This window comes from Thamnophis sirtalis, unplaced genomic scaffold (assembly GCF_051295495.1).
Source record: "Thamnophis sirtalis isolate CommonGarterSnake01/CBP01778 unplaced genomic scaffold, rThaSir2_p1.2 scaffold_12, whole genome shotgun sequence".
Lineage (NCBI taxonomy): Eukaryota > Metazoa > Chordata > Lepidosauria > Squamata > Natricidae > Thamnophis > Thamnophis sirtalis.
In genome coordinates, this window is record NW_028261392.1 from 26005942 (window position 1) to 26032347 (window position 26406).

A 26406-nucleotide genomic window follows, 5' to 3' on the forward strand; every position below is an offset into this window, starting at 1 on the left:
GGTGTTTGCAGTAGAATACAGAGAGAATAACATTACATTCAGGCACAGTATCTAGTGTTAGATCAGCATCTTTTCCATATGTCGGCTAGGAAGTGCCACTCAACCACATGTTCCTGGGTTTCCATTCTTGCAATAATGACTGCTGACTTTATTATTTCTTGCATTCCATTCTAGTAAGACATCATTAGAAGTGTCCACCTGCAAGCAATTAGCGGACGGCAAAATAATAACATGATGTTTTTCAATTTCTTCAGCTGAAAGATATATTTATAGTTGTTTGATAGTCTCCTCTGGTTTCTGAGCAACTTGTATCGTGATTAATATACTTCAGCACAAAACACATCACAAACTTAAAGATGATTTCTAATGGTTTATTGTCATATACATTTTTTTGCTACCTCAGAAAATTAAAATAACTTTCCTTCTATTTCCTCAAGAAGAGAGAAGCAAGAGGAAAGATCAAAGGATACAATTGTAAATGAATAATTTAAAGGGAAGGATATCTGTACAAAAATATACTTCAAATACTTGAAAATATTTCTCTTTAAGGAGTAGAATTTTTAAAAGCAACAGTTCAAGAAAATCCATACTTCTTATACTTTTCCATTTGCCATCACTGTCGGTTGGTTTTTTTCTTTTCCTTCTTCCATCTTAAATCCTCCATTTGTTGTTGCATAAGTTGACCCTGACTCAGATTCAGTTTGGTTTCCTTTCTCTATCAAAACACTCTTTCGATCAGCAAAATGCCTTTTGTAGACCTGGTAAACTAAGGACAATGGCCTGATATGTTAGGAACTGAAGTAACAACGTCACATTTGACAATATTCAATAGTTACATAAAAACACACTTAACCTCTGAATATAGATCTGCACTCTTGATTACTACTGTATTTTTCAGACTATAAGATGCAAGATTTTGAAGAGGCAAATTAATTTTTTTTCGCAATCTGCAGACCTCCCCAAAATGGTCTGTTTTGTTTTTTTTTTGCAAAAAATGAGCCCATTTTTGTCAAAAAAGGGCATGCACAGCCTTTAGGAGGCTTGTAGAGTGTTCCTAGGGGCTGGGAGGGCAAACAATGAGCAAAAATGGCCTGTTTTTTTGCAAAAATTGTCCCTTTTTTGTCAAAAAAGGACATGCATAGCCTTTAGGAGGCTTATAGAGTGCTTCTGGGGGCTGAGGGGGGGGGCAAAAACGAGCAAAAACAATCCCATTTTTTGCTCATTTTTGCTCTCCCCAGGCTCCAGGAGCACTCCGGAAGCCTCCTAAAGGCTATGCATGGCCATTTTTGCAAAGAGGATGGGGTTTTAGGAGGCCAAAAAAGCTGTATTCAGTGTATAAGATACAGCCAGATTTTCACCCTCTTTTTTGAGGGAAAAAGGTGCGTCTGATACTCTGAAAAATATGGTACATACTCTGAGCTCCACATTTTTGAACATTGTTTCTCAACCTTAACAACTTTAAGAGACATGGACTTCAACTCCCAGAACTCTCCAGCCAGTATGCTAGTTGAGCAGTTCTGAAAGTTGAAGTCCATGCATTTTAATTTTACTGAGGTTGACAAACATTGATTTACAACATAACATTGAGGGTGGTTGCAGCTCATGTCATGGTGTCATTTGGTTTCTCGTAAATGGAAATTTTGTGACTGACCACACTCCTCAAGGGAACAATTAGGGCATTTTTTCAGATTGATTTCTACTTTTGTGGTTAATATTGACCAAGCCAGATAATTTATGTAGTTATATTCACCATTATCTTAATAGTTGTGTGTTTTTGTTTTCGTTTGGGAGATAATTGCAGAAAATAGAGTCATGCATGAATAAATACTAAAGCCTCTGAAATGACTTCCTGAGTTTAGAAACAAAAGATCCAAATGGGTCATGGGCAAGGTAGCTTACCTCCCAGAATTATTCCTGCAAAAGCAAGCTGGAAAATGGAATAGATGAGCGGAAAAGTAAACATTAGTGCCAGTTGTTCCTGACTGAAGGAGAGCTGCACAATGGTTGTGCACAGCTGAGAGTTCTGCATTCCTGTTTCTAGAGCAACTGTACGGCATCTAAAAGAAGTAGTGAAAAAAGAAATAATCACCAGATTGCTTGAGAAAGAGCCTAAGTAGGAATTGGTCTGTTTGAGAATAATGACCAACTCCTGAGTAGTTTCACTTCTGCAATCAGTTCTGATAAGTCAGTTCTGTTTGCTTGAAGGCCAGACGCTTCCAGGGGCAAAGCTTCTGGCAGAGAGCAGCCAAAGGCTGGAACAATTTCCATAACAGCTTGATTTCTGTTACAAAACAAAGCCTTGCTCATTCCCAAAGACATAAATCCTTATTATCAGATCTTTTATCAGGATCTGATAATATCTTGCTTACAAAATCTCTGAACTAGCTACTAGCCTTGAACTTCATTGACGAAAAGTCTGGCCTGGAGCATAATTATTTTATTGTGCTTGAGCTTGAACTGATGATCTATTCTGCCCTATTGTCTGATTCCTGGGTAAGGATATAGAGAATGTATACGTATGTAATGCATGTCTGCCTGTACTTGCATAAAGTCTACTTTGGATTTCAGGCCAACTCACTGCTGGTATGTAGCCCCTAATTGCTTTCCCCAAAAGAATACAAGTCTCAACAAGGAACTAGCACCAATGGTGTTACCTAGTTTGGGTAATGAAACATCTGCAAGAAAACAGTCAAGGCTTGGATCCTTCATTTCAAGCCTGAGCTACATATATTCTCCTTTATTGATACCAGGAAAGGATATGAGATGTTGTGATGGTGTTCCTTCCTTAGGCAGATCTAAGGCTATATCATGAAAATATTATGCAGTTCTTGAACTACACAAGGATTAATGATAAATTGTACATACAGTGAAGTAGATTAGCTCCCACCTCTCTTTCTTACTAAGAACTATGAATTTATGATGCATCAAAAGTTTCAGTATAAACTCATTTAAACTGCTTTTGGATCTGAGATGAGGTCGGAGAAGACTGAACAATTGAATGTTGTGAATCAAGTACAGTTGTTATGATGTTTTTGTAAAGGAAGGATGGTTATTTTTTTTTTCAAACCAGAAAGATTTCTAAAACATTATTTTATAGTTTGGGAATATCAGTTTTATAAAAAAGGGAAATAGAAAATGACTAGGGGCTGTAAACAGAATAAGTAAAGGCAGCCTATAACTCTATGGTTAATTAATTTCAAATTTTAAATATTCTTTTTTTTTAAAGGAAGACAACAAGATTTATGCTTGTGGTATAAATAGGATAGATAGGATAATTATATTAGTTGTGGAACAAATCTTACCTGTGCCAGGACTGGCCAGCTATGCGAGCCAAGAAAAAGCCTAGAGAATAACCAGCAGCTGGGAAGATAGTCCCAATAACCCAGAGCTCAGGACTAATTATCCAGGAACTTTGGTATAATATTCCTCCAACCACGGCTATGATCACTATGAGAATGCCACCACATATGGAACCAATCTGAGGGAAAGAGAGACAATGCATATTTAACATATCACCATCACAAATTGTAGTCTTGAAATCTTTACCCTATGCCATGGGTCGGCAATCTTAAACACTCAAAGAGCCACAAAGGTCCTAACCAGAAGCCCCCCATTCAATTCTGGAGCCAACCGGAAGTCTGTTTCCTCCCACCATAGAGTCTCTGCCTAACGTGGCATCCTTTTCCCTCTACCTGTCCTAACCGAAAGCCCTATCAATTGTGGAGCCAACTAGCATCAGGGAGCCGCAGCAGAGGGATGAAAGAGTCACATGCGGCACTAGAGCCATGGGTTGCTGACCCCTGCTTTATACAGTGGAATCAGCATCAATACTATTATGGGTTAAACTCAAGCTGCCCAAGAATGGCAATATTATTAACAATAATTGTTCAGTTTATTAAAATTATGAATATATTTTCTGTAACATATATCAGAATGACTTGGATTGTCTCTAGGTAAAAAATGAAGTAAGTAAATTTTCAGTGCCTACTTTTGGGTTTGATATGATCTCTGATAGTCCTTAAGGGGAATGAGTGACAAACAAATCTTTCAAATAATTAAGTTGACATATTTTGTTTATTTCTACATAATTCCAATTTAGTTACGGAAGCAAAAGTGATTGTTCCAGTATGTTTGTGTTTGAATGTATTTGTTTGTTAGATTTATAGGGCCACCATCATGCTGCAGCTGCTCTAGGCAACCAACAACACATAAAAACATAGTCACAACAGACAAAACAAGAAAAAAACCCCATCATATACATAATACATTCAGATCACAATCAGCCCCTAATTATATCTTGAGTGTTTCTCTGAATAAGTATTCATAATTGTTCAGCCTTACCTTAAGAATAATTTTAGCTATCTTGGGCCATTTATGCTTAAAAAATATCCCAAAGGAAACAGGAATGACAAGTGCAACCAATGAAATGCCTGCAAAAAAACAACAACAGGTTAAATTGGGGAGAAGGCACCTAGTTCAGGCATCGGCGAACTTAAACACTCAAAGAGCCATTTGGACCCATTTCCCACAGAAAAGAAAACACCGGGAGCCACAAAGGTCCTAACCGGAAGCCCCCTGTTAAATTCTGGATCTGAAGTTCAGTTCCCCCACCATAGAGTCTCCTCCTAGTGCGGCATAGTTTTTCCTCTACCTGTCATAACTGAAAGCCCTATCAATTGTGGAGACAACTGGAAAACCTTCCCCTGCCATAGAGTCTTCTCCTGGCGCACTGTGCTTCCCCCCCCACCAGAAGCTCCTCTTAAAATTGTGCCGCTGACCGGTGACGGAGCCTCAGCAGGGGGAGGAAAGAGCCACATGCAGTTCCAGAGCCACAGTTTGCTGACCCCTGACCTAGTTGAAATAAATGGATTCTCTTTAAAAAAGAAGAGGATGAAAAAAAAATCTCAAAGCTCTTATCTACTAATCAAAATCATCGTTATGTATGCCATGTTATACAAGTCAGTTTACTTAACTAAATAGAAATTAATTATATAAATTAGTAAACTATTTCTAAGTGTTTCTGCAAATCAGGACTCATAGCAGTAAAATGCATGTCCAAATAATAAAAAAAGATAAGTTTTTCAGATTGTTGTATTTCAAGTTTGTAGTGTCAATTATTCTTTCAAATATAAAGGGGGAAATATTTTTTTTTAATTAAAAAGTTTTAATTTTTAATTTGAAACAGGTACAACATCTTTCTTTACATGCTATAAAAAGCGTATCAGTCGATCACAAATAAACTTTGGTGCATCTCCTCCACAGTCAACAAACATAACTCAAGCATTTTGACTCAGATATTCATACATATCACCATCATCATATATCCATTTTCATTTGACTGTAATTACTATTTAAAGATATTAATAATAATAATAATAATAATAATAATAATATTCTTAAACAATACATACCCACACCAGTGGGAAAATAAAAAAATAACAAAACACACAAAAAAGAGAGCAAAAAAAGACAAAAAAAAAAGAGACAAGGCAGGGAATAAAAAAAAAACAAAAAAAGAGGGGAAAAAAACGAACACAGGTATATATCATCAAAAAAAAAGTATATCAGCTGGTTACAACATGTTTTGGTGCATCTCTTCCATTATTTCATGTTAATTCAAATATCTTAACTCAAATGTTTACCATAGTAACATCATTATACCTCCACTTTTAGTTGACTATAGTTGTTTAAACATCCTTCATCCTTAACTATGCCAAAGAATTAATCCATAGACACATAAAGGGGGAAATATTGATGATGGTCCTGCACAAATTTCCAATCATTGGTATATTATTCAAAAACTAATGAATCTTGCACATATTCAATAAGTAATTTAAAAATAAAATTATAAAATAAAGTTAATATGAAAAAATAACTCCTGTCTAAAAGAAAGCATTATATGGTACAAAGTTACATTTTTGAGCATCATTTCTCCATCAAGTATAAGAACTCCTTGCTTGGGCAGGAGATTGGAGTAGAAGACTTCCAAGGTCCCTTCCAGCCCTAGGATCCTCCATCAATTTATTCTTTAACAGACATATATGTGTCCAATATGCATCACGTACTAATTGACATACTTTATTAATACTTTTAATTAATTATTTAATTAACTGTGGTTTGCATGAAGATGGCAAATGGACTTCTATTGACATTCCCAAACAAAAGCACTCTAATTATTTGTCTGTCTCTACTACTTATACTTTCCAACACTTAACAGTGTATTTACAAATAATTATTTGTAGGAATATCCTTTAGTACAGGGATGTCAAACTCAATTTCATTGAAGTCTGCATCAGGGTTGTATTTGACCTTGGGGACGAGGGTGGGCATGGCCAGATGTCACTTATTTTGGGGGCACCTGTGGTGGTCCGAGTGCTCTGCCAGTGAAAATGGGCTACCAAGCTCCATTTTTGGTTGCAGCGGCCTCCTGCAACCCTCTGCCAGAGGCACCATAGGCCAGTCCTTTGCTGTTTTCAGGGCGGCCCCATGGCCCAGATCTAAGCACCCCGTGGGCCGGATCTGGCTCTTGGGCCTTGAGTTTGACACTTCTGCTTCAGTACAAAACAGTAAATCTTCTAGTACCATGATGGTGAACCTATGGCATGTGTACCACAGGTGGCACGCAGAGCCATATCTGTCGGCACACAAGCTGTCAGCTCCAGTGCCAGTTTCCAAACTTCTGGTTGGCCAGTTGGGCCTGTTTTTCACCCTCCCCAGGCTCTGGAGGCTTTCCGGAGGAAATACCAAGCTCAGCTTGGAAGTGAGCAGTGCAGCGCGTGAGGGGGAGGGGCATGCCGTGGGGAGGGTTGTGCATCACATGCGTATGTGGGGGCACTCTTTGCATTATGGGTGGCAGCACACACATATGTTATCTGGCATGCACGCTCGCATTTTTGGCACCCAACAACAGAAATCATAGCCATCACTGTTCTAGTACAACAGGCAGCCAGACTATACTACTCTATATTTTTGGCAAATTATCTTTACAGTTTGACTTCTTGGATAATGTAATTTTATTGTGGGTCTAAGGCAATGTACTCCATGGTCTAATTAGGTGCTTTTGGCCAAGTTATTACATATCAGAATTCCTTAATAGCTGACATTGCAGAAAGAGAATTCCATCCTTCTAAGTAATGAAGCCTAAAATCCTCCAATTATAAGAGGTATCAAATACACAGATCTCAAGAAGATAGATGAAAGAAAGTTTCCAGTAGGCAAATTTTGCCATTCATTACCCCCCAAAATGAAATATAGACCTTGCAGTGCAAACATCATCTGTAAAGTAAAGCCACCTCCTCTAACAATTAGGTCAAAAACAAGGATATTGTTCACCAAGTAAGTTTCCAAAACCAACCATTGACTTCCAGAAAATACATTTTAAGTATGCCAGATATGGTGTACATTATCTGCAGTTTCATTTTTAAGGTAATAACACAGGTCTGTGACTAAAAAGCTCTTTGATTATTTTCATCTAATTTCCATGTATTTTGGTATGCTGAAAACAAATAAAATATTGAAAAAACTCCTAGACATCATGATTTGCCACAACATGCAAAAATGTCTTCAAATATATCAATTTTTTTAACTTTTGTCCTTTTCCAGGACAAGAGTGCCCAATTTTCACCTAAAAATAAAATAATTCTAATTTAAGTCAATATTTTCTTTTACCCACTCAAGTTTTAAACTCTCAACACAATTGTCTTTTTAAAATAAACTTTGGATTGACTGTTCCAGGCAATCAAAAGTTTTTGGATTTTTTCTCCTCCCCCAAAAATGCACATATTTATCCTACTTGTATGTGTTTATGAAAGTATATGTCTACCAGGAGCCATACTACAGAAAACTTCTAGAGCAGTGTTTCTCAACCTTGGCGACTTTAAGCCTTTGTGGACTTCAACTCCCAGCAGCTGGGTTGAAGTCCACAGGGCTTAAAGTCGCCAAGGTTGAGAAACACTGTTTTAGAGCTTAGAACAATGGAAGACAAAGAAATAAATATGTTATTAATGACTGATTAAAATAAACCATCATAAAAAAGAGATGAGAATCTGTTTGCTTCGGTGTTTAAAGTACCAAGCTAAAAACTGGGAGGTGGTGAATTGTAATCTGACTTAGGTACAATGCCAGCTGAGTGACTTTAGTCTAGTCATTTTCTTTCAGCCTAGAAAGGAGACATTGGCAATCCACTTCTCCAGATCTTGCCAAGAAAACTGCGGGGACATGAATGTTTTCCTTCCTTGCTTAAAGCTTCTTTCATAACAGTATATCCCTGTATACAACAGGGCCTTATTCAGAATGATAATGAGGCTGCTTACCAGGAGGAGGTAGGTTTGGTGAACGGGTGTAGTAAAAAATAGCCTGGTTTTAAATGTAGGTAAAACAAAAGAGATCATTATCGATTTCAGAAAAGCAAGCACAGCCATACACCTCTGTAAATTACAGATTCAATGGTGGAGGTGGTTAGTATTATCATGTTTCTTGGTGTGCAGCTAATAAGCAGGTTAACTTGGTCACTCAACAGTGAGACACTAGTGAAGTGGGCCACAGCGGCGCCTATATTTTCTGCATCATATGAAAAGAGCCCATCTTCCTTCCTCTGTCCTTCTCACTATTAATTATGGAATGCTATTGACTGAAAGTGCTATTAATATTGGAGGGGATATAGATTATCTATAAACTAATATAGATTATTGCAATTTTATATAAATTTTGGTAAAAGCTGTGGCTGCAAATAATTGTATTTACTACTACAATTTGTTAACTTGAGACAAAAGCTTAACACCTTTTAGACGTCCATCAGTTTGGAAAAAACAGAAGGATAGAAAAAACAATAACTAGTAATAAGTCAATTGAACTCAAGTATTATAGTGATGAATATCCCTGTTGGAAGACCTGAAGAGTCAGGTTGGGGGTGTGTTGTGGCCAGCAGGAGCCGTTGGAGCTGCTGATGGACTCCGATAGCGAGGGACCCTATGAGTTGGCTATGGAAGACGTGGAGGACCCTGGGCAGGGTTCAGACTCCAAGCAGGGATTTGAGAGACTGGTTGGCCACCAGGAGGCGCCTGGGGCATGGATCAGTGGGGAAGATCAAAGGGAGTTTGTCCCTGATGCCAGGCAATGAACAGTGGAGAAATGGAGGCAGCAGTTACGGAGACAGACTCATAAGAGATAATCAAGCCCAGGTGGTTGTGGCTTGGCTCCTCCCAAGAGAGTATATAAGAAGAGACTTTGGGAGGAGACCTTTTGCAAGACCCAACCATTCATAACAAGCTGGAGAAGCTCTTGTGTGTATTGTATCTCTTGTCTGTGGGAGTCTGGGTTGCTGCCAACGTCTTGCCAGTGAGTCGTGTTGGGCTTTCAACCAACAGGATTGTAATTACTGTAAATAAAGTGTGGCTAACAGTAAGTCTATGTCAGTGTTAATCACCGGACGGAGCGGGGTCAGAACAGGGATGTATCAACTAGAGTGAGAAATTCAGTCTACATGGCTGCTAAGAGTCAATACCAACCTGAGAGAACATAATCAACCAACCAACCAACCAACCAATCAATCAACCAATCAACAACCAACCAACCAACCAACCAACCAACCAACCAACCAACCAACCAACCAACCAACCATTTCATTCCTTGATCCTTTGGATTTCCTGCAGTTTGATTGGAAAAAGGAAAAGAGTTTGAGCTTCAAAGGTTCTGAGCTTAAAATGACTATTTTGAGTGTCCTCGGCGTGAAACAAAATACTCTAGAATTTGTCCTGGATTTGTATTCCATGCTTGTGATAAAACAATTTCTTTTATTTCATGTTGTTCGGAAGGTGCTTATTTCTATTCCTCCAAGTTCTGGGGAATTAGAGTGTATTAGTCAATACAATAGCAGGCATAAATTCCAGTTCTTCAGCCATTAGCTACAGCAAGTTGAAGAGAGGAAATGGATGGAATTGAGGATTGGCCGCTATAAGCACATGTTTAGAGCCTGAGAAGAACCATTTTGAACTGCTACTTTGGGGAGAGAGACACAAGTTGACTGCTGCTTGCTTAGTGCCTAAATAGTACTGTTTTTATTCCTCATTATTGAAAGTTTATGGGTTGTAAAATAATGATGTTATATTTGTTTTATTCTTCCTTAGGCAGGTTCTAAGCTAAAAAGAGAATACTGTGCACATCCATCACAAATAGATTTACTATTCTGTTGAGCTTTCAGGGGACCAAATGAGAAATTATTTTGCTTTCTTTGCTTATTGAGACAAACCTATCTTAATAAATAGAAAAAAATTGAACAGTGAAAGTGCATTAGAAGTAATGTTTTATGGTAGTAGCCATGCAAGTGTATTTTTCTTATGTCATTCATCAAGTACGTTGAAATGAATCTATTGTTTCTTCCTTGCTGGGTTTCTCTGCTGAGCTCTATGGCTTTTTGCAGGGCTGCTTTATTTTTTATTTATTAAATTTATTTGCTTGAAAAATGTTGAAAAGCGTGTGCTTAAAAGTTATTTGCCATGGAGATCAGGCATGAAATCCTCTTATCTTACATTACTGGTTCGGAATCAGGAGCACGTGCATCCGTGGCGCTTCTGTGCATGCGCAGAACCTTCTGCACATGTGCAGAGCATCCATGATGTTGTCTGGGTGGATGGGAAGAGCCTTGCGCTGCCGCCACTACCTGTTCGCCCAAACTGGGGTGAACTGGCAGAATACGACCTCTGATGGAGATCAGAGGTGGGTTCCTACCGGTTCGGACTGGTTTGGCTGAGTAGGTAGTAACTCAGCCGGTCATGTGCCTGAACCGGTTCTATCAGCTGCACCTACGATGCTGCCATCTTGTTTTTTGCTTTTACGCATGCGCGCATACTGCATATCAAGCACATGTGTGTGTGAATCACACATGCGCCCAAAGCACATCCCTGAGCGAACCGGCAGTAAAAGAAACCCACTCCTGATGGAGATGTTTTAAATATTGTCTTTAAATGGAGATTGAATGTTGGTAGCCCTTAATGTGGACTACTTATATGGATGTAGTTCAAAATGAGTAATAATGGACTTGTTTCAAGTTCCCATTGCTCACTTGGGGGAATTATTCAAAAATACTTGGGATTTTGTACCATCAAAACATAACACACTTGCATGTTCTAGTGATTTGTTTTATTCTAAGCTCATGTCTTTAAAAGACATTCTTTTAAAAAGGCTTCTAATTTTCTGATTGTTTCTTCTTTAACTCATTTCCATAGCTTTATCTCAATAGTTTTCTTAGTTTCTAGCTTTGTAGTTCATTAACTATTTTCATCCTCCTTTGTTCTACCTTTCTCTTCCCCAGTCTTAACATTCCTCTCCCACAAAGCCATTCTATATACATTCTTATCTGTCAGATTTTCTTTGAACTTCTTTGTTTTCAGCCTTTTCAATCTATTTCCCCTTTTCTTGGCTTTTATTGGGATTGGACATTGATTCCAAAAATTAGTTTGTGCCCACATTAGTGATTTAGAAACAGCACTTAATTAAATTTAAACAGTATCAGAGGCTGTTTGATTTGGGTTGTGGCTTGAATCCAAAGTGAGATTTGAGAAATGAAGTTTCATGTCTCCTGTGGATAAACATAGAAAATTCACAAATGCTGTAGTTTTTATGTTTAGCAGGAGGCATAAATCCTGGCCAATTTCCAGAAAATAGGAATATGAGTTTTAAAATTAAGTTGTGATTTAACCTTATAATTGAGCTTATTTCGCCATTTGGTTAGAATTAGGTGACAAAAAGATAAAACTCAAACCATCTCCAAAGCTGGAGTGAATGAAGACTATGCCAGTCAGTCAGAAATGTTATACTATATGCAGAGTTCAATATTGCTTATTTGAGTTTTCAAGAATCTCTGTTAACTAGTTCGCGCCGATGATCAGGTGGGCCCGCTTGCCCACCCTTGTGCATTACTTACCTAGATCCTCTCAGCTGATTGGTGCAGCAGAGTGGATTGAATGCCTCAGCTGTGTTACTTCCCAAGAAGTAATGTGGAAGGTAAGTTTTGGTAAAACTGTGCACAGCGAAACACACGATCACTGAATTGGTTGTTCAACTGGCAGGAACCCGCCACTGTATGTATATATGTATGTATGCATGTCAGAGGTGAGTTTCAAATCCCGCTGCTACTGTTTTGCTCGTGCTCATGTGATACTTCTGTGCATGTGCAGAAGCATCCTGGCAGGTGGGCAGAGCCTTCCGCTGCCACTATTACCGGTCCGGCCAGTCCAGTTTGAACTGGGAGCAACCCACCTCTGATGTATGTATGTATCATCATTTATCATTTTAGCCATTGTCTATCCGCTGTAGGAGGAAGGCCTCTTCTGCATGTTTCCAACCTATACAGTCATGAGCTTTGTCTGTCCGCGATATTTGCTGATGTCGTCAATCTATCTTATTTTAGGTCTCTTTTGTGGACACTTTTTATCAAGTGGGATCCATTCTACAACTGCTTTGGTCCACCTTCCATCAGTTCATCTTGCTATGTGACCAGCCCATTTCCATTTCATTTTTTATATGTGAAGATATTACTAAACAAAAAGCTTTTTAGATGGTCTGAGGATCTTGACGTTTCAGTCATTACTACATAATTCTTTGGTTACCAATTGGACCATAATCTCATAACAGGCATTTTTTACGATCTACTCATACAATGCAATACAGTTATGTCCATTACAACAGTGGAAATGTATGCATTAAATTATCATCATTGTTCACTTTTTGGTTTTTATATTATTTTTAATTGATTGGGTTTGCATGGTCTTAGAGAAGGTACTCAGAAGACAGGTGTTTCCATGTTTCTCTAGTTAACACAAAATAATACAGCAATTTAAACTGCAGAATTTGCTGTCTGAGCTTCTCTTGGTACAGTCAAATCTTAATATTCTTTTAAAGGGAGAACACCATAAGCCTTATATTTCGTTTGAAAGCAAGATACATTTTGCAGAGATGTTTGTCCCATCACTTTTAGAGAGTATAGGTCAGTGTTGGCAAACCTTTTGGGCACCGAGTGCCAACACGGGAGCATGTGTGCATGCATGGGGGAGTACAAAAAACCAGAAGAACAGTTCCCCGGCATGCACACGGGGGAGCGCTGGAAACTGGGAGAGAAGCTCCCTGGCGTGTATGTGCCCACTGGAAAGCTGAGCTTCCAGTCTTTGGTGTTCACTTCCAATTTTTCCAGAAATTGGAAGTTCAGCTTCCCAGCATGCACATGCGTGCCAGGGAGCTGCTCTTCTGATTTCTGGCCCTTCCGCCTGCACAAAGACTAGCTGGTCTGGATGAGTAACGAGTGATGGCTGGTGTACCTAGAAAGATGGCTCTGTGTACCACTCCTGGCATGTGTACCATAAGTTCACCATCATGGGTATAGGTCCATGTTCTTCACAACCCCATGGATCATGGCATGCCAAGCCTCCTTGCCTTCCCTTGTCTCCCAGAATTTGCCCAAACTCATGCTCATTGCATTGATGACACTGTCTAACCATCTCATTCTCTGCTGTCCCCTTCTCCTTCTGTCTTCAACCTTTCGCAACATCCATATTTTTTAATATGCTTTAATTTTATGATGTTAATCCTTGTCAACAATTGTAAGTATAATTACAATATCATAGATTTTCACTGACAAGGAGTCATGAGCAATACTGGTCGTTTCAATTCCCAACCGGGCTTATATGTCACTGTTGAAAATGCATCATATGTCTCTCTGGCAACCAAGTGTTTACTGTGGGGAGTTAGTTTCAGCTTTATGCCATTCCTGATTCTGTCAGTTGCGTTAAAAGATGCCAAGCATCTGTTTTGAGAGAAGTCCTGAAGCTTCAGACTAATTAACCCTAAGTATAAAACCATGGAGGTTATGAGTGATTTCCCACTGCAGACTTTAGCTGTAAAAAATGGATCTTGAATGATTGTGGGAGAAAAAGAGCCACATTTAGCTTACCAATGCTGTCATAGGGGATGTAAATTGCGTCAAAATCTGTCCAGATCTTGGTGTAGACAAAGATACAAAGCGGCATCATTCCCATGGCCAGCAGGGTTGAACACGTTGTCATACTGATGCTGAAAAAGAACCAGTTACTGTTACTGTTGTTATCATGTTAGCTTCTAATATTTTATGGATGCTAAATTGTGGTTTCTCACAAACAGGTAGTACTTGACTTACTACTAGTCCCCGCCAAGTCAGATGACCACACTTTGGAAGCTTGGCAACACACTACAGCCATTTGAAGCATCTCATAGTCACTGATCATGTTTTATGACAGTTTGCTGAAAAGTGGCACTTAATGAACAATAGGTTGGCTTAACAGTCATGGAAATTGCTTAACAACTGTGGCAACTGCGATGTTCATAGGGGATGCAAATGTGGCATTTATTTAATGACTGCTGAAAACAAATGTACAATTTAATAGTTTTATAATCTTTATAACTTACAATCATAATGGGCAGGCTCCATTACAACCATAACTCGAGGACTACCTGTAAAGGTATAATGCCTATAAATAGCTTTACTGTTACTTTATAAAGTAACAGGCATATCATAAGGAAATCCTCAAGTGATTTTTTTTCCTGTGATGCTCAGTTGGCCCCTGCTGGATTTTAGAAAGCATTTGAAACCTTGCCTGTTGCACTAGGTATGGGAATCAGGAGGAGGGAGGATATCAGGAGATTTTATGTGGGTCAGCTATTATTATTTATTGCTGACTGTTGTATTAGATTATGGTTGTTTGCTGTTGAAGTCACACAAAATCACATTGTTTAAACTGGTGGCTCTGTAAACCCTTTGAATAAATAAATAAGAAATCGTTATCATGCATCCACTCTGCCTTTTTAAGAGAATTTTAGGAAGAGGCATCCTGATGTCATCTAATACGTAATGTTTCAGTATTTTTTCAGTTTTGCTTCTGTTTTCAAGGAGAGAGAGAGGGGGGAGGGAATGCACAAAGGCAATGTCAAAATATTTTAAGTTGTAGGGTTAGGAATTGATAGTCTGAAAAGATTTTTAAATACAGGAACTTAAATATAGAAACAGAGACTCCAAGGATAATGAAAATGGAAACAAATTAAAAATTGAGAAATCATGAGCTGAAGAGTAGAGTAGAATAGAATAGAATAGAATTCTTTATTGGCCAAATGTGATTGGACACACAAGGAATTTGTCTTTGGTGCATAAGCTCTCAGTGTACAGAAAAAATATGTGATAAATCAATATCATAGTCATAAATACATTCATCATGAATCATAAGATACAACACTTAATGATAGTCATGGGATACTAAATAAGCAATCAACATAAAGCATACTAGGAACTAATAAACATATAAATCATAAAGATACAAGCAACAAAGTTATAGTGATAAATAGAAAAGGAAATAGGTAATAGGAAGGATGAGAATAATAATAATAATACAGTCTTAGTAAATACTTTGACAGTGTTGTGGGAATTAGTTGTTTAGAAGAGTGATGGGGAAAAAACTCTCCTTGTGTCTAGTTGTTCTGGTGTGCAATGCCCTATAATGTCATTTTGAGGGTAGCGGTTGAAACAATTTATGTCCAGGATGTGAGGCGTCTGAAGCTTAAATATTACTTATTTATTGGAAAAATAATAGAAATTATGTCTGAATTTATATACCTAAGATAGTATTGACAAGTTGAATTTGAATAAGTCTTGCTGAACCCTACTTAGTTTCATAGTAATATAAGAAAACTCATTTTGCTCATTGAAGTATAATATCACAATAACTATTTATAATATTAATGGAGAAGAGGGACTAAAAATAAACAGCTTCTGTTATTCTTTGATTTGGGATCACAAAATTTAGACAGAAAATCTGTATCTGGTCTGATTCAGTTAAACAGTTTAGCCAGGCATTTGTTATTATGGGAAATATTACTTATTTAATGTATATAACCTTTGGCTCAGTCTTAAACTTACTTGGAAATAAATCCCAGTGAGTACAATAGGCTTTATAGCTAAATAAACATAGACAGGATTTCATTGAAGGCAGTAACTCTATTTGTATGGGTATCAGTTTACCTTAGCTAATTAGTACAGGAAAACTGTACTAAGAGCATCTAGACAAAATCCCAATTGCTTCTAACAAAAACAAAGTGGGACATGATTAATGTATAAGTATTTATAGCATTTATGGATGATAGCCTTTTTAAAATCCAAAAGTGTTTAAATTTGAAAATAATACCTATTAGCACTAGCATGGATGACATAGTTTGTGTAATGAAATGTGTGCAAGAAAACAACCAAGTTCAGAGGTTCCCTCTCACAATATTTATTCTCAGTTTATTTTGGAACATAATATTGTTGTCAATGGCAACATGTGTAGTGCAAAATTTCTATCATTTAATGCAGAGAATACAGCCCTATTCACCAGTCCGTTCTTGCAGGCATTTTCCATACGCCAATCCATATGCACCCCGATATAGAACCTTAAACACATGCAATCTGATAAATATTGCAGGTCACCTGTGAATAGTTGAATGGAATGAATATATATTTCTGAACTGGCTCTTCTGAGCCCAGTTTTCAAAAGCAATTTAATTGTTTGGCACTGGTGACAACTTCCAAATCAGATGTTACGTTCTGCCAAGTTTTACTTGTGATAGTACAGATTTTGGGTTGGTTTAAGATTCTGAATATATCTACCCTTGTGCTGGATCAGATCACACACATATATTGGTAGCTATAAGGAGGATCTGACTTTGGACTGCATTCCTTTTATCTGTGTAATAAGACTAATTCTGTTGCCTTTCACGTTCTAGCTAGCTATCTTAATGACTAAAAGAAAAATAAAGCATGAAAAAGCCACAACCCTAGAATGAGTCATGGTCCAAGTTCAGGAAAGTACCTGCCAACTTTTCAAAACCTTTGATCAAAATATGTAAAAAAATAGAACTGAAATATATAAATGTGCTTTTAATCTTTTCCCTCTCTTGATCTTCTTTCTCCTCTTTTTTCTAGTGGTGCTTTTGTTTTGTTTTGTTTTATTCTTCCCAAATTTAATGGTGCCTAACACTTTCAAAAATCCCCAAAATGGTTCCTCCTTCTCTGAATTTTGGAATTCTTTTACCCTTCACTTTCCATTCACCTCTTTTTTTGCCATCTCTGCTCTTATGCTGATCATTGATCAGCAAACCTGACTTGAAAAGTTCTCTTTTATTCTTCCAACTTTGTAATACTCACACTTTCACTTGAATCTAATTCATTGCTCTGTATTTTATACTGAGGACAGAGAAATTCATTTTCTCCAGTTGGAATTCACTGTATTTCTGCTATTCCCAATGAAAGTACTTGAACACTTTGATTTGGTGTCCTCTCTCTTTCTCTCTCTGTCAATATACCTATTTATTTCGAAGAGATTGATGGTAGCAGATTGAATATTGCAGGTCAAGATACACTTCTGCCAAGATATAAAGTGGGCATATCTGCAAATAACAGTTGTGTTCAAGACATTCTGTTGGGAGCGTTTTCTAATAAGGTGGAAGATGCAGAGCAATATTTTTCAGTACAATGTTTTGTCAAGAGATACACTCCATTATGTTTGTTAAATTATAACTTCTATTGATTTCAGTGGGTTCTCTCACAAATAAACATGCACAAAATAGCAGTTTTAAAGTTCATTAAAAAAACAAATTTAAACTCTAAGAAAAGCAAATTACTCTTACCTTAGGTCCATGTCACCATCCACCCAGTAAGCTAAAATGTTAGAAGCTGTTCCACCAGGACAACATCCCATGATGATCACTGCAACAGCTTGAATTGGAAGCACATCAAAAGCAAATGCCAGTGTAAAACCTATGAGAGGCATGATTCCAAACTGGCAAAGGACACCTACAATGATACCCCAAGGCCTTTTTATGTGTCCTAAAAATTTATTCAGTTCCACATTGCAGCCCATGGAGAACATCACCAGTGCCAGCATAACAGTTAGGACAGTACTTAAGGTTACACTCAAAATTTTGTTGTAATCATCTGTCGGCTTTAAGCAGGATGTCCCTTTGCAGATGGTGGCATTTTCAGAACAGTGTGAAAAATTCCAAATTGATTGTGTTGTTGGAAATGCAGAGGTTAAAATACCAGATTCCCTTAAATGGTGGTCCTGCATTTTGAAGGAGAAGAAGTGCTTTTCCAGGCTCTCATGCGCTATATTGAAACTAGTCTTCTTCAGTATCTCATTATAAACGACTAGGGGCAATAAAAAAGATGATAATGTTGGAATTTGGCAGTTGCTAAGGTTTAGAGCTGAGTTGCTGAGTCATAATATTTCCCTTGGACAAATGCATTTATTCGCTGTGAATCAATCATTTATTTTCAGAATAAGTGAGGTTTCACACCAATTAATTAAATTAATATTTAAACATAATGGGTAACAAGCAAAAAATAACTAATATATTACAGGAGGATCAAAGAGTAATGATGAGCATCTCTTTTTAATAATTTATCTCTTTGCCACTCCTTTATTTTCAGTCAACTGTACTGTGGAAAAATATTTTCCCCCTTTTGGATTTCCTGAATTTTTCCATATCTCATGTGGGCCTTTCTGACATACAAAGAAAGTCTGAATGAAAAAAAAAAACCAAAGTCAATCTTTTCTGTCAGTTTCATTTGCTTTGTCCAATATACTCATGTGTTATTAGTTTAAAAATATGTTGTCAAGTAACTGTGGTTTTATATTAAAGCATAGTGCTGAAACATATACTATATCCCCCCACCCTTTTAAAGAGAAAAAAGGCGAGTCTTTAAATACATGATTTATTACTGCAGTTTCTTTATTTAGAATGAGATATTAGATTAAGGTGACCAGATTTTCAGATTGGAAAAGAGGGATGCCTTTGACCAGAGTGGGGGGGGGGGGCTTGATTAAAAATTTTTTTTTGTCAAAAGGTCACCCCAGGACACTGAAACCAGCATAAATACGAATCTGTTGCCAAACAAAATTTTGATCACATGACCATGAGGATGCTGCAACGGTCGCTAAGTGTGAAAAATGGTCATCAGTCACTTTTTTCAATGCCATTGTAACTTTGGTCACTAAATGTTTTCCCCCTCCTCGAGACTCCTCACTTCTTCCTTCATTCCTCTTGCTTATCTACCTTCACCTTATCTGTCTTCTGCTCTTTCCCTCTCTTCCTTCCTTTCTCCTTCCATCCTCTCTTCTTTCCTCACTCACTCCCTTCCTCCTTTTTTCTCTTCCTTCCTCCTTCCATTCTTTCAGCTTCATTTCTTTTGCCTATCTACCTTCTCTGTCTTTCTGCTCTTTCCATTTCTCTCTTCCTCTTCGCTTCTGTTCCTTCCTCCTTCCCTCCTTTCCTATTTCTTCCTTCTTCCTTCCTTCTGCCTATCTACCTTCACCTTCTCTGTCTTTCTGCTCTTTCCCTGTCTTCCCCTTTCCTCCCTCCCTCCCTTCTTTCCTTTCTAGTTCCATCTTTTCTTCTTTCCTCTCTCCCTCTTTTTCTTTTTTCCTTCCTTCCTCCTTCCTCTTGCCTATCAACTTTTTTTATTTTTTTTTGTTACATAGACGACACATACCCACAACAATAAAAACAAAACAAAACAAAAAGAAAAAAACCCATCATCACATATAGCATGTCATTTGGTTACTAGTGTTTTAACATTTATCATTCTTATACATTTATTATTTCATTTAATAGGTTATAATATACAGTTTGGGTTGCTTTGTTTACCATCCCTTCCTCCTGTTATAACACCACCTTATTTTCCCTTTCTTTTCTCCCTTCCTCCCTTCTCTACTTTCTTCCTTCCTGCTCTCCTTTCCCTTCCTTCTTCCCTTACCTTTCTCCTACTCCTGCTCTTCCTCTTCCCTTTTCTACTCTCTCTCCCCCTCTTTCTCTCCTTTCCATCCTCCTCTCCTTACCTCTTTCTTCTTTCCATCTTCCTTTCATTCTCTCCTCCTTTCTCCCTTTCTCCCAACTCCCTTTCTGGGAGTTGAAGTCCACACACTTTCAAGTCTCCAAGGTGGAGAAAGACTGATCTATCTAATTAATATAATTATTTCTCCCTCTCTTTTTCACTCTCTCTCCAGCGCACACACGCAAATGCATAGGGCAGCCCACCTCACACACAGGTAACTCCGGGCGGCTTACAGGAAGAGGACAGCCGACCACTCAACCACGCGGGGGAGGGGGGGCAGGATTTCGCCAAGAAAAGTTAACTTTCCTGCGAAAGGGGCCGGCAGCCTCTCAGCTCTTCCCGGCCGGGGAGACCTCCCCCCACTTCCACTCCTGCGACCCTCCTCCCGCCTCCTCGGAGCTTCAAGCAAGCTAACTGGGAAGGCCGGGGAAGAAGAAGAAGCGGCGGCGCAAGGTCAGCGGTCCTTGGGGGCGTGGCGGAAGCCCTGCCAAAGTGCCCCTTCCCCGGCCTGGCTGCCGTTTCTACTGCTGAGGGCGGAAGGGGAGGAGGAGGAGGAGAAAGATAAAGTGGCGGCCGCACGATCCCTTCAGCAGCCGAGGCGGGAAAGGTGCGTTTTGACAGGGCTTCCACAGCGCTGGGGAAGCCCTGCCAAAGTGCCCCTTCCCCGGACCGGCTGCCGTTTCTGCTGCTGAGGGCGGAAGGGGAGGAGGAGGAGGAGAAAGATAAAGTGGCGGCCGCACGATCCCTTCAGCAGCCGAGGCGGGAAAGGTGCGTTTTGACAGGGCTTCCACAGCGCTGTGGAAGCCCTGCCAAAGTGCACCTTTCCCTCCTCGGCTGCCGTTGCTGCTGCTGAGGGCGGAAGGGGAGGAGGAGGAGGAGGAGGAAGAAGGAGCGGGATGAGCAGCGAGCGGAGCCTCATTTAAAAGCAACGATGGCTGTGGCCACTCGTTCGCTCCGCCGCTCTTGCATGGAGGTCTGAGGAGGCAGAGGGGGAGGGGCATGAAGGAACCAGCGCGGCAGCGCCCGCGCTGGGTAGGTGCTGCCCCAGAGTCCAAGGGTGGGCGGGCTGGCGAGCGGGCGGCTTTCTCGCACACAGGGAAGGGAAGGAGGGCTGCGGCGGCTGTTTTCACTAACCCCACGCAGGTTACTAATTCCCACCGGTTACTCACCAGTGAAGCTGAAGCAGCAAAACAAAGCAAATTCCCGTGAAATGAAATGGAGACTCCTGCGACTCACGCGGTGTGCTAAGCGGACTCCAGCCAATCAGTGAGCTGGCTGGGATGGAAAACTTCCGTGCATGCTTAAAGTTTTCCATCCCAGCCAGCTCACTGATTGGCTGGAGTCCAGGCCAATCAGTGAGCGGCAGGCTGGGCTGGCTTAGATTTTTAGAAATAGATAAGGAAATAACGAGCGAGCTAGCGGCAGCTGATGGGCGGGGGAGCCAGCGAGCGCCAAAATAAAGCGGGGGTTTTTGAGAAGCGGGCGGGACGCGGGAAAAACGATGAAAAATCGTGCCTGTCCCACCAAATCCGGGACGTCTGGTCACCTTATATTAGATAGAATTGGAATTATAATTTATTGTGCTGCATGAAGAAAAGATAATCCATTAAAATTGGTGCTAATCATCTTCATTGCCTGATATCCTCTTAGTTCAGACAAAACTCACTATCCACATTTGGACAAAACTGTTTTTTTTAAAAACAAAATGAAGCAGTTCCAGTCCCCCCAAATGTTGACATTTCAGGGATTCATGTATCCCTCCATGGATCCCATCAAGAGTCATGGTGGCACATGGTTAGAATGGAGTAGTGCAGCTAATTCTGCTGACTGCCAGCTGCTTGCAATTTGGCAGTTCCATTGTGACTGGCTCAAGGTTGACCAAGCCTTCCATCCTTCTGAGGTCAGTAAAACAAGGACCCAGATTGTTGGGGGCAATATGCTGACTCTGTGAACAGCTTAGAGAGATCTGGAAAGCACTGTGAAGCGGTATATAAGTCTAAGTGCTACTGCTATTCAGCAAATGCCATTATTTATGTTACCACTGATGGTGCTCAGCTGGATGGCAAAGAGGTTGATGAGATTAGTTAAGTCTGCAACTTCTCATTGTCATTATGTTATTGTGTCCATTTGCAGTAATTGCCCATTGGGGATGGAGCCAGTAATTAAGGTGGGAGTGCCCTTCAGTTCATGTAATTCCACTGTCCGCCCATGACGTATCAGCATTACCCTTCAGATTACATTCAGTCTGTGTCCATTATATACATGTTGGGAGTGGAATGGAATAATTTAGGTGATGCTGCTGCTCAGTTAGATGTGCACTAGATTTCTAATGGTGTGAGAAACAAGGAATAAGATCACTCAGCAACTAGCACTTGGTAGAATTTAGCACTTGCTCATTACTCCTAATATCTGTTTCTGAGATTGCAGTGAATCGCAGTTAAAAACAACTGTCAAAATTGTAACTCTTGACCCAGAATTTGTTGATCTAAAATGTGAGTTGACCTCTAGAATGCAAAAATTCTGGGAACCTGTTGCACCAGCTTTTCACAGGATAGTGTGGACTAGGACATGGTTTGGTCCAAAACATTTGGAAAATCTGTTCTTTGAAAATAAAATCTGTTTCCATTCTAAGTAATGCATGTGGGTTTCTTGGCAGAATGAAAGCAAAAAACAAATAAAATATATGGTCTTTATATTAACAAAGCTGGAGATAATTTTAGATGCTGTATTGATGGGCCCCATGCTGCATTTTGCAGATAACACTTACATTCCCTCAAAGACTGTAATTACTTGACACCAACCATATTCTTCTATTTTTTGAATAATTTGTTCACTATTATTTGATTAATTTTTTTTAAAAAAAATCAGTTTAGACATTAGTTTAAGCACTGGTTGCCATAATACAGGAATTGTCTTCATCATCAATATCAAACTCAAACTCTAACATCAAACTCAAGGTAAACCGTTCCAACCTCGATTGCAGAAAATATGACTTCAGTAACATTTTCTACAGCATCAGTCTTTTCTTTTAGTAAAATGGTGTGTATGTGTGTGTGTGTTTGTGTGTGTGTTTGTGTGTGTGTGTGTGTGTCTTGTTTTGTAGACAAAATTAGGTGCCTGAGAGGCAAAACACCAAGGGAAATCTCATAAATGGGGTTGTGTCACAGGGATCTAAAATTTATGAAAGAAGCTAATGTATTTTATTCTAATTTTTATATTTTTGAAAGTAGATTCACAGATTTTTTTACCTTACGTTAATAGGCATATTATTTTATGTGTTTTAAATTTTGGGATTGGTAGTTCAATGTATTTCCGCTAAGGAAAATATACCTCAGAGTGATCTCTTTGATAGAATGTAGTCTTTCTTTCTCTCATGAAAATGGTTTATCTTAAGATATTTGCATATGGATGTGGTAGTCATAAAAATGTTAGCTTCTACAATATTTTCTAAATTGGCATCCCATTTCTTCCATAGCTAGTAGCTTTTTCCCCTCACTTATTTTGTTAATGAGTTGCTAATATCAACATAAATATTTTAAGGTGTCAGGAAAAATCTGAAAAATACCATAGGTGACACCAAGAAGTGCAGAAACTATTAGAGCTGCATCTAGTGACAAATCAAAGTATTTCCTGCTTCAGTTAGTTAGAAAGAGAGGTCTGCAATACCTACATAACTAGAGTAGGACAATTGGCATCTACACAAAAGATTTCCATTGCTCCATTCCTTCCCCCAAATAACAACAAATTGAGTTTCAATTTATCTTTGAACTTAATTTTTGTCTTACTCTTGCCTTTATAGATCTGGCCAATCATCCTGATAGATCACAGGACAGTTTGTTAGTTGGATTCTAATTATATGTGTAGCCATAACTACTGTTGTTTTTCAAGGGAAGAGACAAAGAGTGTTAATAAAAATAGCAGAATTAGCTCCACAATTCTCTCCGCTCTGGCCCTACATTCTTTATACAGTATTTATCTGGTCATGAGAGGTAGCAAGCTTTTGCATGAAGATATTATGAATGGTGGCTTACTCACATTTCAGAATCCCAATTGTAAAAGTTTCTAGAATGTGTGGAAAAATATCTACCCATCTAACAGCTTCCTGAACTTAGATCACTATGTAACAGAGGTGGTATTCAGTAGGTTCTGACCAGTTCTGGAGAACCGGTAGCGGAAATATTGAGTAGTCCAGAGAACCAGTAAATACCACCTCTGACTGGCCCTGCCCCCATCTATTCTCTGCCTCCTGAGTCCCAGCTTATCTGGAGGAAATGCGGATTTTACAGTATCCTTCCCCTACCATGCCCACCAAGCCACACCAACCAAGCCACGCACACAAATCCGTCACTAAAATTTTTTGAATGCCACCACTGCTATGTAAACTTATGAATAGAAAGCTTGGAAAAGTGAATCAATATTAATAACTTCAGCATCATCTAGACCAGAGATAAGGGGAGTCAGAATGATACAAACACAATACAAACCTTTCCTTATTTTTGTGCACATCAAGAGAGCCCAAAGACCCTAATAGACACACAGTAGGAGCTTTCTGCTTTTTTTTTGCAAGGGGGGAGGTGATGATGATGGCAAATTCTATATCAACGCAACTTTTTTTAAATAAAAAAATGAATTCAAATCTTGTTAGCTAAAAAGCTATAGTACTGACTGATTACTGAGTAACATAATTCAGGGCATGATTTAAAACTATTTTATTGGATTAGAGTAGTTTAATAAAAGCCAAGCATGTTCCTTTTCTCCAGAAATATCCTTGGACTTTGACATCTAAGAGACTGTGGAACCTATCCTAGCCTTTGTTTGAAAGTTATAGTTTTACTTTATAACCTTCATCAAGAACTGCTGAATCAATTTTTAAAATCCATGCTATCAGGCCAATAAAACAAATGTACTCTTGCTTCCTTTATTTTCAGAAAACATTTGATATCTTAATTTTGGCAGATCATTTTGAGATAAACATTGGAATGTATAAAAATATACAACTATTGTTCTAAAGTAAGTTTCACTGTATACTTTTCTCAGTCCAAAAGTGGAGCTCGAATTAATTTAAAAACTGCAAAATTATATGTGTGATCTGACACAGAATATTTCTGGGCTGGCAATTCTTTCAGTGACATTGACACTTGTGAAATATGGGGTTTCCAATTGTAATCCAGTGTTAGAAACATTGTCACTAATGGAATTGAGATGCTCCTGGGATTCAGATGGTATATATTCTCCCCATTTAAATTAGTAGACTTGGACTTGGACTTAATCTTCGTAAATGTCAACGTCCACAAGGCAGTGACCGTTGCATTGTGAAGGCCAAAGGCAGAACGTCACGGATTACAGAGTTGTTTATCCGTGTGTTGTCCTGCCATTGGGTTCTCAGCTTGTTTCACGGTTCCGTCGCCACGGGAACCAACACTCCCCATTTATCCGGGCTTGTGACCGGCTATGGTTTCCCATAGACTGGGTTTAAATTAGTAGAGGCAGTGTTGAGTTAGCAATTTGTGTTTAGACTGCTTGAAAGACTGTCTTAAACTATACCACTGAACATATGAGAGAAGCATATTTTTCTGCCTGACATAAGAGTTAAATGGGGACAAATCGTTAGGTCTTCTTGATAGCATCTCTCTGATGCTTACTAAACTGATAAACTGATGCTTAATAGGCTTCATTAAATATAATTCTACTATTTTGCATCTGGGCTGCAAAAGTATGCTCTATAATTAGATGATAGAAAAATAAGAGTTTTCTGCATCTTTCTGCAATTTCTTCATTTAGTTACTGTACAGAGTTAAATTATTGTAATCCTGCTTTAAAGCAGATCTAAATAATCACTATGAACTCTTATGGCATGTATTGAGTTTGGACATAATTGAGCCATTATGCATGTGGTGCTCAAAATGAATCTTTTAGTGTAATAATGATATTATCATTATTTGCAGTATTCATAGTTCATCCTCAACTTATTTCATAGATTTCAGTTTTCCTTGGATTGTAGATCGTGAATCACTATTAAACTACCAGGCTCAAGTGAGATGCAGTGTCTCTCTTCCCCACTCAAAGCTATTCAAAGGTAATTGGACAATGAGAGGTGAATTATTCTAAAGATTGTGGATATCAAGAATGTCCTTGAATCAGTGTTACAATGTTCACACAAAGCAATATTCTTCAGAGCCCAGAGATAAAGCTGACAGTTCATTCATATGCATTGATTGAACCCTTGCAACCAAAACCTCTTTGTCTCATCACAAAAATAGACTGATATTCAGTAAGTATGCAAGGAAACTTTGTTGGGCATATGAGTTGATACATTACATTTAGAAATACCTCAAGATCTCTCTGCTGTGTTGCCAGTACACACAACTAGCTGTAAAAGAAACCAAAGCAAACCTATAGACCAGGGGTGGTATTAAATTACCTTCCCTACTGGTTCGCAAATGCAACCGTCTAAATGGGATGCCGTAGAGCTGGGGCAGGTGGGCGAGGCCACCCACGATTTCCACTAGCGGTTTGGGTGA

General features: G+C 38.8%; 1 protein-coding gene across 1 annotated transcript; it reads right to left on the reverse strand.

Moving 5' to 3' along the window:
- Window positions 1–475: 475 nt before the first annotated feature.
- SLC10A2 (solute carrier family 10 member 2) lies at window positions 476–18252 on the reverse strand. The gene is made up of 6 exons (XM_014063339.2): window positions 17680–18252; window positions 13943–14061; window positions 4342–4430; window positions 3303–3478; window positions 1900–2057; window positions 476–766 (listed from the first exon to the last, which is right to left on the reverse strand). The coding sequence occupies exons 1-6, from the start codon at window positions 18117–18119 to the stop codon at window positions 594–596; spliced, it is 1155 nt and encodes a 384-aa protein (XP_013918814.2). The 5' UTR covers window positions 18120–18252; the 3' UTR covers window positions 476–593.
- Between the last annotated feature and the right edge of the window lie 8154 nt (window positions 18253–26406).

Bases quoted from the DNA above. Each gene is read 5' to 3' on its own strand.
- SLC10A2 (XM_014063339.2), bottom strand. From the start codon at position 18,119: ATGCAGGACCACCATTTAAGGGAATCTGGTATTTTAACCTCTGCATTT. The intron at 3,479-4,341 runs GTAAGGCTGAAC...TCTTTCCCTCAG, and splicing joins TAGCTAAAATTATTCTTAAG to ATTGGTTCCATATGTGGTGG. The intron at 2,058-3,302 runs GTAAGATTTGTT...TACTTCTTTTAG, and splicing joins GCTGGCCAGTCCTGGCACAG to ATGCCGTACAGTTGCTCTAG.